A 14,074-nucleotide genomic window follows, 5' to 3' on the forward strand; every position below is an offset into this window, starting at 1 on the left:
ATCAGCTATAGAGGACTACAAATCCCAGCAATGCAGAATAAAGCACAGGACAGAAACAGCAGGCAATGTTTCTAAAGTAGCTATGGAGTTCAGGTGCAGTTTTGCTGCACCATACCTGTACATACCCTGGGCTGCTACTCTGATGTCTCGGGTGGAGGGTCTCAGGAAGGGGAGATGTAAGTGCTGTGAATAGTCGCCATGAGGTCCTCAGCAAGTGTGGGACCAAAGGCAGCTGCTTTAATTTGAATAATTAAAGCGCCAGTATTGGTTTTTATTATTGGAGCATTTGCAAGACTACAAGTACTCATACACATGCTCAGTATCGGCACCAATAATGGCATTATTGCAACGCTCTGTACAATGTGCTGTGTAACATATAGTCCACATCACTAGACTGTGCTGTAAAATGTATACTCTACATCACTATGCTCTGTGCACTGCGCTGTACAGTGTATACTCCACATTTTACTATCCCCCTTTATAACTTCCAGACTGCACATTGCCATACTTAGTACACACCCTTCCATGCCCCCCATATTTGCTGGTTTTTAACCACCTCCCGTCCATTGGCCGGACCTTGTAGACGCCTCCCCCCCCCATGCCCCCACTTGTGCCCAGCGCGCACATGAGTCGGGAAACTCACAAATTTAAAAAGCCAGCAAAGTACCTCAGCGCTGAATTCTGTAAAATGGCCTGGCCTGGAAGGGGGGTTTAACACCCCACTCTTCAAGTGGTTAATGAAGGGGTAATAAACATCTTAGCCTCGCCCTCATCACATTATTTGTCTAACATGCCCCTAAGCAGAACGAGCTGCAGACATATTGGGACATTTACTAACCGGATTTATTATTAGTTTTGCTTTGTGCACAGATTCACAAATGTGACAGCACTGCCCCTTTAAACAATCACATTTCCCCCCCTAAGCTAAGGAACACGAATGTTGCGTCAGCGGTATTTCCGGCCGCTCGGACACGGGAGCCGCGTAGGACCAAAACTGGTCTGGCTCGCTGTATCGGTGACAAAACTGAGAACAAGTGTTGCTAGGCTAGGCTAGGCTGTGGTGACGGAGACTGCCAAGCGCCAAGGAGAATGAGGCTGCGCATGCGCGGTGACCTCGCCTCGTACGGAGCATTGTGAGCGCCATTCAGTCTTCTGATCCAGGTCCGGCTGTATGGCAGAGGTTCGCTTCCACGGTAATTGTTGCCTTCATTTTCAGGGACGCTTTCCTTGTTAGCTGTGTGCTGTCCCAATGAGAGACAGGGGAGAGCGAACACAGGCGGGATGTGAGATGCGCAAACAAGGAAGAGAACGCACACGATACAGGGGGGATGGCTGCAGGCGCCCTCACTCTGCTTTATCGTTCGTTATGTGCTACAATGACTCACTGGTTACATTCAGCAGTGATAATTACATTTCCTGAGGCCAATTCATGAATTTAATAGCTTAGTGAATCAGCTTTTTTCTTTTTTTTTCTTCTATAGGTTGTGGCATCACATGATAGAATGTATGTTTTAGCACAGTTAGGAAGGAGGCCTCAGATGAGGCATCAGCCTCCATTATTGTACACAGCAGACCTAGAGCGCTGTATGTGGGTAGATCTGTACGGACTGGGAAGTCGTCCTAACGCCATATTACAAATCCAACACAAGGGAACAGTTTGGTTATGTGTTTTGTAAACAGTGGAGGGAGGAATAATCCAGACCGGAGGTCAGCTACCATTGAGTCTCCATCTACCCGTTTCTACTGGCCATCTGACTGGTAGCCCTCGTTCACACCTGAACGTTTTGTAGCGCGTTCTACGCTCGAAGAACGCTCTACAAAACGCTCAAAAATATAAATTGCATTGGAGTCAATGGACTCGTTCCCACCTTGCTGTATTTCCGCCCGTCCCGAACGCGCTACAAAACGGCCCACGCCTGAAAAGGTACAGGCACTACTTTGGGCCGTTTTGTAGGGCGTTTTCCATTGGAATACAGCCAAGTAGCCTTTGGAATCGCGCGACGGTCGCGCGTCTTTTTTACCGCGAATCGCGGTAAAAAAACGCGCGACAGACGCGCTTTTGCAATACGCCTAGGTGTGAACCCAGGCTTAGATTGCAACCTAGGTACGCCACCAGCTCCTGACCTCGCCTGCCTCCGATCATCAGAGGGGCAATCGGCAGTATGTAAAGTACAACAGAGGAAAGGTCTAGGACAGGGTGGCACCAAGGGAACAAAAGAACGTCCAAAGGAAGTCGCCCGCACTTCAAGGTCCAATGTGTTGAAGGCTTCTTTTATTCAGATCTTATTCAAACATGGTGGCGCGGTGTAAAAGCAATGTTTCGGGACCGAACATGATCCCTTAATCAGGCTTACACAGTGACTGTCCCGAAACTTTGCTTTTACACTGTGCCACCATGTTTGAATAACGTCTGAGGCTAGGTTCAGACCTATGCCACACCCGCTAGCACGCAATTGATTTCAATGGGGTTACATCTGCATGGCAATGGCTGGAAAAAAGGTACAAGTACCTTTTTTTTTTTTTTTTTTTTTTTCAAATTTTTTTTTGTTGCTGCGATCATGTTCAATTGTGGCGGGAAACCACGTGATCCGCCTAGCGCGACTGGGGGTGCCATTAGAAAATAGATCGGCTGTGGTGGGCAACTCAGTGATCGCTCGGCAATCTGCACGGCCTTGTGCACGATTGCCACGCTATCAGGAGTCGCCCAGGTGTGAACCTAGCTTCGGTAAAAGAGGCGTTCAACACATTGGACCTTGGAGTGCGTGTGACTTCCTTTGGACATTCTTGTGATAACGTGTCGCCACACTAGCACTCACCTATCTTATGGGATTCCGGTCAGGAGTGCTGTGGGTTACACATTAATGAAGGGGAAAAAAGAGGTGCACCAATCAGTGAGTAGCATGAGGCACCACCCATCTTTCTTCTGCCTGTAATGCAGATGCTTGTGTGTACCTGCCAGCATATCGGCAGCTGCCTTAGAGCAGGAAATGGTTAATGACCAGGGTTGTAGATACAAGCAGTAAACTGTGTGTTACGTACTCCTGACCTCTGCACTACATTCTTTGACCTCTGCATTACATACTCCTGACCCCCTGCACTCTGCATTACATACTCCTGACCCCCTGCACTCTGCATTACATACTCCTGACCCCCTGTACTCTGCATTACATACTCCTGATCCCCTGTACTCTGCATTACATACTCCTGACCCCCTGCACTCTGCATTACATACTCCTCACCCCTGCACTCTGCATTACATACTCCTCACCCCTGCACTCTGCATTACATACTCCTGACCCTCTGCATTACATACTCCTGATCCTCTGCATTACATACTCCTGACCCTCTGCATTGCATACTCCTGACCCTCTGCATTACATACTCCTGACCCCCCTGCGCTCTGCATTACGTACTCCTGACCCCCTGCGCTCTGCATTACGTACTCCTGACCCCCTGCGCTCTGCATTACGTACTCCTGACATATTCTGTTCTGGGTGTTAGATAATTGGTTTCCCACTGTGAGGTGTGGTTCTTCCAACTGTTACTACAGGAAACGAGTGATGTAGCAGCTGGTGGGAGCCGCCACAGTGCCCAGCAGGGGATGCGGCCTCTGAGAGACCTGGTAATGTCTGATATCAGTGATACCCATAGCTCTTAGAGAGGGAATATTTGTCGCGCCACTCGCAGAAAAAGTATGTAATCTCTTTTTCTACGGAGGGAGGGGGGGGTGGATGTTTATCGGGTGCTCTGGGAACAAGGATTGAGTACATTGGGGTCAATTCACAAAGCTCAGCGTTATGAGAAACCGTCCGTTTTTTTACTACGGGCGGACGGCAAGAGGTTAAATTAGGTAAAGAAGAATTCATATAGAAATAACAATAAAATTTTTCTGAACGGAATGAATATATGAAACATTACATTTATTTAGATCTACATCTGTTGACAATCAGACAGTGTAGGCCGGGCAAGCAATTCTCCTTACCAGCTATAAAGTCTGTTTTGATATTAAATATGTTGCATGGAACAATCCACTTGCTCTACAACCCCACTGAAGGGTGTCCAGGGACATTTGATTTTTCGTGTCATGTGAGATTTGCTACTAACCTCTAACTGTAAAAAATCATCTACATTTGTAAAAGGATAAAAGCTGTAGAAATGACAACTACATGCCGCCTTCTACGCAAAAGCATTAAGCCATGTGAAAATGAAGAAAAAAGGTTCCGTCTCTATCTACCTCATGTCATCTCAGTGCAGCAAGCATCAGATAACGCCTGAAATCTGTCATAACGCCACCCTGAAGGAGGTGATAAATCTACGTCTTAATAACGAGTGATAAAGGGACCTTTTCCTTTTGTGAATTGCATTTCAAGCATATTTTATCACTCCAGTTGTTAAAATAACGTCTGAATAGTTAATTTACCACTTCTTAAAAATAAGAAGCGTTATTGAGTTTTGTGAATTGACTACCTTTACACAGCAACCATATAACAATCGATATAAATGAAATAACGGCCGAAATGAAGAAAATAAGCTTTGTGAATTGACCCCATTGGATCAAAATCATCTTGTTTCTGACTCATTTTTTGGGAAGATCTGTCCAGGTGTGACCTGTTCATCACCAAGGCATTATTGCTTCATTATTTCCTTCAACGCAATAGAAAATGATAAATGGTTTTAGTGCACCACTAGCCATAACTTTATCACTATTTTTTACCAATATGAAAATATCAGGCCAAAACCGAAAATGTTTTTTCTAACTTTTTTTTACAATTTTTTTTTTTTTATAAACTTCTTAATTATTTTACATTTTATTTTTATTAAATATTTTTTTATTTTTTGTTACTTTTAGGGGCTTTGGGGACATATTAGGGGTCTAAACAGATCCCTGATATTTCCCTTTTTAAAATAGAAGAGATTGAGGACACGGAGTCCTCAATCTCTTTTTTTTTTTTTTATCCCCTGTTATAAATGTTCCTGTTCATTCATAACTTGTGGATATAGTATGTTTACCATGTCCACAATCATGAATGACCAGGAAGTGATGTAGATCACTCCCATTCATTCATAAATGGGACACAGTGAACATACTCTGTCCTCAATTATTTACAAACACTCAGCGATCACTGACTGCTTGTACCCGCTCTCCTTCCTGGATTTGCTGTCCCTGAAGGTGGGGCGGTGCGGGAGGAGAGCTCAGCCTCCTGTGACAGCAATGGCTGACTCGCTACACACCACCGCTCTCCTGATCTGTGACAGGAGGCTGAGCGGTGTGAGAGGAGAGACGCAGGCTGCTCACAGTGCTCTCGTCCCGCAGAGCTCGGCCTCCTTTGGCAGTTTCTCTCCTCCCTGCTGGGACACAGAGCAGCGCCCAGTGGGGAGGACAGAAAGAACGGTTGCACCGCTATTTCAGCCCAAAATATGGCACTTTCGGCATTTTGCCAAAAGTGCAATTTTCCTCCGATATGTTTTTGTGGCCGATATATCGTTCCATCCCTAATTATTATCATTATCCCAAAACTGCTGGGAAATTCATCATTTTACAACTATCACAAGAAGAGGACTAGATGGGAAATCTTCCAGTGAGGACACCTGTTCGGGTGACCACGAGGAAGGGATTTTCCTCACTTTGGAGATATTTCCTCTTATTTCAAGTTGTGTCTTCAGCAGAGGAAGTAAAGCGAGAACTCCCTAAAGCTGGCCATACACATTTAGATTATCTGCAGATTTTCTATGGTCAGATAGGAAAAGTGCGACATATTCCTCTATCTACGCTAAACTGTGTGGATAGGGGAATCTCCCGCTGGGTCAAGCTTCAGTATCTTGCTAGTCGGCCCCGCTGGCTGTCAAAATACCTGAACAATGCCTGCATCCATTCAGATTGTTCAGGTATTTTGACAGCCAGCAGGGCCGACTCGCAAGATATTGAAGCTTGGGCCAGCGGGAGATTTCTCCATCCACACAATTTAGTGTAGAAAGAGGAATCTTGCACTTTTTTCCAATTGCTAAGCCTGAGCACATGGCAGAGTGGATGACTCATGGCTCCCTCTACATTCTGACACCAGGTATGTAATAATATGCGGCAGGGGAGCATTGTGAAGGTCAGTATAAAATGGTCTTTAAACAGTTTGCCCTGAATCGACAAGGTGACAAGAGTCTCTCTTTAAGTCTTACCGGGCCAATAAAGAACAATCATTGAGCTCAAATACTTCCCTTTTTGCAGGAAACAGTCCCCTTGGTGCCATTTCTGTCTCCAAAATTCTAGACATGTGATCACTACTTAAAGAGTGTGCAGCACAGTCGTGTAGTGGTTGGCACTTCTGCCTTGCAGCACTTTGGATCCCGGGTTCAAATCCCAGCCAGGTCACTATCTGCAAGGAGTTTGGAATGTGTGAGGAAACCAGAGTACCCGGTTGAATTCAGGGAGAACATGCAGAGACATGTTGGAAGGTTACTTGGCCCTTGTATGTATGTGAGATAGGAACCTTTATATTTTTAGCTCCTTGAGGGCAGGGACTGATGTGAATGTAAAGCAATGCATAAAATTGTCAGCACAATATAAATACCTATAATTAGGGCTGTCCCTATACCACTTTTTCAAGGCCAAGTACAAGTAAGAAATGTTGTGACATCCAGACAGATGTCAGTTAGTAGATTAGTGGCACGCAAGGACACTGAGGGGGAGAGTTGTGGAGTGGAAAGATAAATTTGAGTGTCATCTGCATAGAGATGGTATTGGAAGCCATGTGAGGTTATTAGTTGACCAAGGGAGGAGGTGTAGATGGAGAAGAGGAGGGGTCCAAGGACTGAGCCTTGGGGGACCCCTACAGGAAGAGGAGGGGAGGAGTTTGAATTGTAGGTGACACTGAAGGCAGATAAGTAGTATGAGAACCATCATGTACTTGCCGATACCAATTAACAATACTTTTTCTTAAAGGGACATGTGAATTTTTTTCTAAAACAATATAGACTAATGAGTTTAGGGCAGTTTCTCACCAGGGCTGTGTGCATTGGAGGTGACAGGTTCTCTTTAAGGTGACATTAGGGGTCTTTTAGACCTCTAGTGTCACCTTTCCACTTCACTGGATTCACTGAATGTAAATACAGCAGGCAGTGGCTGGGAGTAATAGCCAGCCTGCTATTGGATATTTTAAATTGCAATAGCCAATAGCAGGCTGGCTATTGTACCAGGCCCATCGCCTGCTGTCCATCAGCAAAGGAGGGAACTGAAGACAAAGTTCTCCATCAGGTCCTCTCTGCTGATTGACAGCAGGCAATGGGCGGGTATAATAGCCAGCCTGCTATTAGCTATTGCAATTTAAAATATCCAATAGCAGGCTGGCTATTGTTACAAGTGTCCATTTCTTTTCCACTTGATGAAACTGTTTGCTTTTGTTGATATATCTCAGTGTCAGCTGTCCATGCTCCTTATTTGTTTAATAATGCCCGCACCAGAAGTACACAGAGGTTTTCCCTCTCAATGAAAGAAGGCAAGGTTGGTTCTGTGTGTAGGCCAGATTTACAGCTTCTCTCCTCTCCAAGAGCACACTGAACGGATATTCTCTTCTATCATTGAGAGTGAAAACTTCTGTGTATGTCGGGTGAATAAATTACACATAAGGAGCACGGACATCTCACACATTGATATATTGCCAAAAGGAAACAGTTTCATCAGGTTGAAAAGGAGGGGACAGAGCTGAGAGGAAGCCTGCGTTTGGTGGAGAGGTATTCTGGAGGAGGGGCTATGCGTGTCAATGGCCGAAGATAATTGAAAAAATTTTAAAGGGCCGGTATCGGCTCTATGCATCGGGGCATTTTCAGGAGTACAAGTACTTCTGAAAATGCCCTGCATCGGCCTTGATACCGATACTAGTATCAGTAACGGGACATCCCTACCTGTAATGATAAATAATGAGATGTTTAGAGTTTTTCTACAGTAGAGATCACAAGATCATATGCCTGGACTTTGGGACACAGCACCAGAAAAGGAGTCTGTGGCATGTTCTTCAAGAAAGATAAAGTAACATTTCAGCATAGATGCTTTACAGTATGTGTCAGGTAAATCTCTCAGGTGTGCTGTCATGGATTGTAGTGGAATGCTGGTATCACCCTTCCAATAGTTTTCTACATACACGATCGCAGCCGTGATTGTTCTGAGAATTCCATGGAGTATGACTTTTGTTGGGTTTTATGTTTAGGTTTCTGGAAATCACTCACCTGAAAAAACATTTGGGCAATTTAAAGTGTATTGAAAATGTTTTGTTTATTGGTTCTTGATGAAATGGGGAAGGGTTCGCTGTAAATCGCATTTTGGGGGTGATTGAGTGGCACTTTGCAAATGTTGAGGAGGTTATACTACTGTTTGTTGGCTTTTTTGGCAAGCGCTGCCATCTGCCAAACATGACATGTTAAGGTAAAATTGTTCACCGTGAATCAAAGCATTGTGGCTTTGGTAATGTCTACAAACCCCCTCTGGCCGCCATGTAAATATGTAGGTAGACGGGTGCATCAAAAACGAGGATCAACCGCCTGTTTTTACTGCCACTTTGCCACCCTTGTGAATGTAGCTATATTTCTGTATGTGTCTCCACTGGGTAGGTAGAAGAATGGACACCGGCACTCCAAGGCAGATACAAGTACGTATATTTATTCACGTGCATGTTGCCTAGCAAAATACACTCAGTGCAACGTTTCGGGGGCTCACAGGATCCCCTTCGCAAATAAGTGAGTGAGGTTCCCCGTCTCTGCTTATCCCAATAACCATTGTCACCTTGACTGAAAGTCAGCTGAATGGCAACCCAATGCGCCTTTACAATGCATCTGTTTTGCGTTGCGCGGTAATTAACGTATTTTATGCCAACAGAGATGCAACACGTCTAAGTTTTGGTCTGTTGTGGTGCATTAGGCCACCCAACCAAATGAATGGGCTGCAATACACAGTGTCGCCCACCTTTGTTAAACACTGCAACAAGCCGTTGTGGTGTGAATGCTGATGATTCCTATCTCAGGTTTGCTCGCATAGAGATTATGGAACAATGTTTAAGGGTAACAGCACTTCAGTTTTCTTGTGTCATTTGTTAACAAATCTTTTGCTGTTTTTATTTAGAAGTTGAGGTTTCCAGGTTTACTTCGAAGCGCATTAACTGTTCCTTTTTGTTTTCTCAAATAGTCTCCTTTGAAGTGACAGCATTATATCCATAGAGGGGGACAGTTTTTGAACACCTAAATTGTTAACCAGAGGTAAGTAGTCCTATATGACTTGTGGATTTCCAGGGTGATGATCTTCCTGTTAGCATATGTACATTGTGCTAGCAGTATGTCTTGCGAGACCTTGCTATGTTTTTAAGTGCACTTACAAAACTGAAAGCAATGAGCTATGACTAATGCCATGAGTGGCTAAAACGTATTAGCAGGTTTGGTGAAGTGAGCCGTTCTTTTTGACATTTAATAAAGGATCGGAGCATTAAACTGAGTGGCAGAAACCTCCATAGCCCAATATCACCGCTCCTTAACAGCTGTACTACAGAGAATGGTGAGTGCACCCCAACCAAGCCCATCTTGATCCAGCATAAGCACTCACAAAAAAGTCAGATTGCACAGCTTCAGTGAAAAATGTTATTGTCTAGAGCCACTTTTCTCAACCAGGGTGCCATGGCACCTCAGTGTGTCTTCTGGCTTCCTCAGGGGTGCCTCAGAATTTTGTGGTAGTGGGACTGTGATGTGAAGGGGGGAGGATGAAGACTGAGGTAAAGGGGGAACTCTGATGTGAAAGGGGGGCTACTGATCCAAAGGGTGACTCTGATGTGAACGGAGGGGGATCTTGATTTGAAAGAGGGCACTTCAATGTGAAGGGGGACATTTTTGTGGTGTGTTTTTGCTTGGATCCATCTTAAAATCTGACATTTTACACTGGGGTGCATGCTTGTAAAGGGTGCCATAGCTAAAAAAAAAAAGTGAGAAACACTGGTCTCTAGTGAGGAGGATCCACGGCGGGATGATGTGTACCTGTGTGCTAAAATAACAATTTTCAGCGACACTTGCGGTGTGCAACTAGACTTTTTTTTTTTTGAATATTCACTAACAAAACTGTTCTCAAAATAGCCAAATTGCTAAATTCATTCATGTAAACTTGCTGCCGCTTTTTCATCTTTGTCAGTAAAAACATGTTTTTCTTTCTACAGGTAACTAAGAATGAGTGTTACTCTTCGGTTACAGGGTCTTTCCAATAGGGCAAATTCTTATGATATTCGAAAATTCTTTGTTGGGCTGGACATTCCCCAGGGAGGGGTTCATATCATTGGTGGATCAGATGGTGAAGCTTTTGTTGATGTTGCAACATGGGACAATGCTTATGAAGCACTTCAGATGTCAGGCCTGAAAATAAGGGATTCCGTAATACAAATTTCAGTTGTCTCCTCTGAAGAAAAGCAGCAAGCTTTGGAAAACTGTGATAAGGTCAAAGATTCTGCTCATGGTAGAAATGGTACTCATGAGAAAAAAAGTAACAAGGGCAGAGATGCTCGTTCCCGCAGAAATATTTCCCATTTACGAGTGGACATTAATGACTTTGAACCGACTCCTTCAGATATCAGACATTTCTTTAAGGGTATTTATATTAGAGACATCGTGTTCTCTAAAGATGAAGATTCACCTGGGAATGTGATTGTAATAATCATGTTTGGCAACAGAGCAGATGCAACAGAAGGCTATAACAGATACAAGGATAGCAAGATCCTACGCATAATGTGGTCAAGTGAAAGCGAGTGGATAAAATATGGTGGTAGACTTGATGACGATGAAGATGACTGCAATTCAAGCACCTCAAAAAATAGCAGGAGAAGAACACATTCTAGGTCTCCTCAAAGGAGGTCTAGGTCTCCAAGAAAGCATTCTAGGTCACCACGAAGACATTCTAGGTCTGCACGAAGGCGATCTAGGTCCCCTCGAAGACGTTCTCGGTCTCCTCGAAGATATACTAGGTCTCCATTAAGTTCTTCTAGAACCCCAAGTCAATCTGAAGAACAGGATTCCACAAACACTGAGGAATACCATGTGCGATTGATGAACTTGAGCTACCGTGCTAAAAGGGATGACATCAAAAAGCTCTTTCATAACCAAGTGCGTGATGATCACATTGTATTTGTGTATGATGAAAAAGGTCATAGAACAAGAGAAGGGTTTGCCACGTTCACGAGGGAGGAGCACTACAGGAAGGCTCTAACGTTAAACAGAGTAATGTTGAAAGGATATAAGTTGTATATCTCCCTTATCTCGAAATCAGATATGCAAAGATCACTTTCAAGCAAAGGGCAAAGCAGTGGTAACTTTCAAGCATACCTTTATCTAAGAAACTTTTCTCCTGATGTCACTAAAAGTGATGTTAAAGAATTCTTTGTGGACTTTCCTTTGAGCGACGACGATATTTTTCTGTTGCTTGACAAAAATAATACTTGTCTTGGGGATGTGTTGGTAAAGCTCTCTTCGTTAGAAGAAACATTCGGGGCTGAAAAACTAGACGGTACCACATTCAAGGACAGCCGAATATCACTAAAGGTGATTTATGAGAATAAGTTGACGTCTTTTCTCCAGTCGAATGGTTTGCACAAGATGCCGCCAGATCTGAATGAATGCGTAACTCAAGAAGATGATCCATCTGAAGATGAGGTTACCCAAGAAAATGACACTCCTGATGATGAGCCAATTATACAAGATCTGGATACACCAGAAGATGACTCTGCTGTCCAGAAGGATAGCCCGCCAGAGTGCGTTTCTCAAGCAGATGATTAACCTTTATCAAAATGTGTTAGAGGTTCCTGAAAAGCAAGCTAACATAACTTGCCGGCTCTGCTCCCCACATCATTGACCTCATCTGCATTGAAGAGATATGCTTGCTCAAAGACCCTCAACATCTGACACACTTCTTGGTGTGCTTTGCGTCTGCTACCCTGCTGTGCATTGTGGTTCCTTCCCTCATCACTACTATATCCTATAGTAGGGATGAGGATAGAAGGGTGGAACACACAGAGTGCAATGGGGAATGTCAACCTCTGACAGTCCCAGAATTGTTACATGCAGAAGACTTTCAAGCAAGCATACATCAGTGCAGCAGTGTTCAGAGGTGTGGGTAGGGGGACAGGTAAGTACTGTATGGCTTGTTTTCTTTGCAGTGAGCTCTTGTGAGTCACTTGAACCAGTCTGAATAGTTAAATGACATGGGAGAGACTGGTTTGGACTGCAGTGGAAATCCTTGCAAGGGTTCCCCAGACAGCATATTGTTTTATATGTCACCAAGATGTTACTTTTGTTGAAATTTATACAAGTTTCTTTAACATACTTTTGAGCGGATAAATATTGAAAGGACGAACATTTTATGCACTGGTCCTTAATATGACAGAAACTCCCCCCCCCCCTTGTACTGCTAAAGCCATTGCAGCTAAATCAACATCACGGCTTGTACCTGGAAACATACTTTGGTGGCCATAGCTACATGATTCACGCTGTAAAAGTTCTGCTATCTCTTAGATTTCAGTTGCTGTATTTTTCTGTTAGCTTTGCAGCACTTTTTTTTTTAAACTTTTTTAAATTGCAGTCGTTCCTTTTGCTTCAAAGTAAGTGGTCTTATTGACAGCTTTGATGGACCTGTGCGAATTCCCAGGGAAGGGGCGCAGTTTACCTACTACTGCTGAAACAGTATAATGCAGGAATATATTCTTGTATTTCTTTCATACTAAAGCACATAACTCTCACAGGTGAGGTATGAGGCAGCTGCTCCCCTGGAGAATGTGTATAAAATTAGGGTTATTTGGTAGCAAATCATCAATTATAAAGTCCTGCTGTGGTTTTTGATATTAAAGGGTCAGCCCATCCAAAATTTTCATTCGCTAGACATCCACCGTTTTATTCAACAACCTAGAGCCGTTATTAGAGTGCATGAATTATAAGCTCAGATATATATGATGGCAGTGGGTAACCCAGCTTCCTGACATCTACATTAGAGATAAATTGGTCTTTTAATAATAGCAATTAGGGATGCACCGATACCGGTATTTTTTCTTTGGTACTCACGGATACCAAGTTCCCGGAAGTCCCATTCAGGAAGCAAGGCGGCGTGTAATGACTCGCTTCCTGATTAGCAGGGAAGCCGTCCCCATGCTTCTCGTCACTAGGTGACAAGCAAGCATGGAACTGGCTTTCTGGCCAATCAGGAAGCCGGGCACCATGTAATGACACGGCGCCCAGCTTCCTGATTGGCCGGGAAGCTGGCTCCATGCTCCCTCGTGATGAGGGAGCATGAAGCTGGCTTACTGATTGGTCTAGAAGCTGGCCAATCGGAGCCGGGCAGCGAGTCATTGCATGCAAGCCGGCTCCATGCTCTTTTGTCACAAGTGACGAGAGAGCATGGAGCGGGCTTTCCCGCCAATCGGGAAGCTGGGCGGCATGTAACGATGCGCTGCCTGGCTTCCTGATATGGGCATGGCCATCAATCAGATCTAATCCTGCACTTTTAAAATTACAGTTGTTAACTCTTAAAGTATTTAAACCCAAGAATAAAAATGTAATACATTGCAGCATTCCAATCCTTGGCTGTGGTGGCTGCATCCTATTAGTAACAAACTTCCTGTCCTAGGGTGATGATGTACTGATCTATGAAGGAGCAGCATTGCCATCCTAGGACAGGAAGTGATGGAACTATACTTTCTTGCCTCCATAACATGGGGGATTTGTTCTGGAGCTCATAAAGGAGTATTAAGCAAGGCACATGATGGTGCTTAAGATAGGTGTGTACACAGGTTCTGGTTTTCTGGCAGAATCAACTGGTATTTTTGCTTTAATTGAACACATATAACACTTTCAATTGTATATTTAACAGAACAAAAAAGAGCAAGTAAGAGGGGTTTATTGTTACATAAATGTGGGATGTACTACAAAAGCAGCTGCATGAGAAGTCTTTTATTTGAAGATAACCTTTCCTTTGGCCTTGCAGGTTGATGTAAACAGTTCATGGATCCTCCTCCTCAGCACCATATCTTTCCTTTTTCTCACTGCTCCCTTCGGCTTCCCATAGTAACGTAAAATA

The 14,074-nt window shown here is 44.0% G+C and overlaps 1 protein-coding gene across 1 annotated transcript; it reads left to right on the forward strand.

Annotated features, from left to right (window-relative positions):
- The first annotated feature begins 10,159 nt into the window (after positions 1-10,159).
- LOC108790025 (RNA-binding protein 12B-B-like) lies at positions 10,160-11,801 on the forward strand. The gene is made up of 2 exons (XM_018560194.1): positions 10,160-10,850; positions 10,914-11,801. Exons 1-2 carry the CDS (start codon positions 10,189-10,191, stop codon positions 11,782-11,784), a joined length of 1,533 nt encoding a protein of 510 aa, XP_018415696.1. The 5' UTR covers positions 10,160-10,188; the 3' UTR covers positions 11,785-11,801.
- The last annotated feature ends 2,273 nt before the right edge of the window (positions 11,802-14,074 follow it).

The sequence above is a fragment of the Nanorana parkeri genome, unplaced genomic scaffold, assembly GCF_000935625.1.
Source record: "Nanorana parkeri isolate BGI_ZX_2015 unplaced genomic scaffold, ASM93562v1 scaffold439, whole genome shotgun sequence".
NCBI classification, from domain to species: domain Eukaryota; kingdom Metazoa; phylum Chordata; class Amphibia; order Anura; family Dicroglossidae; genus Nanorana; species Nanorana parkeri.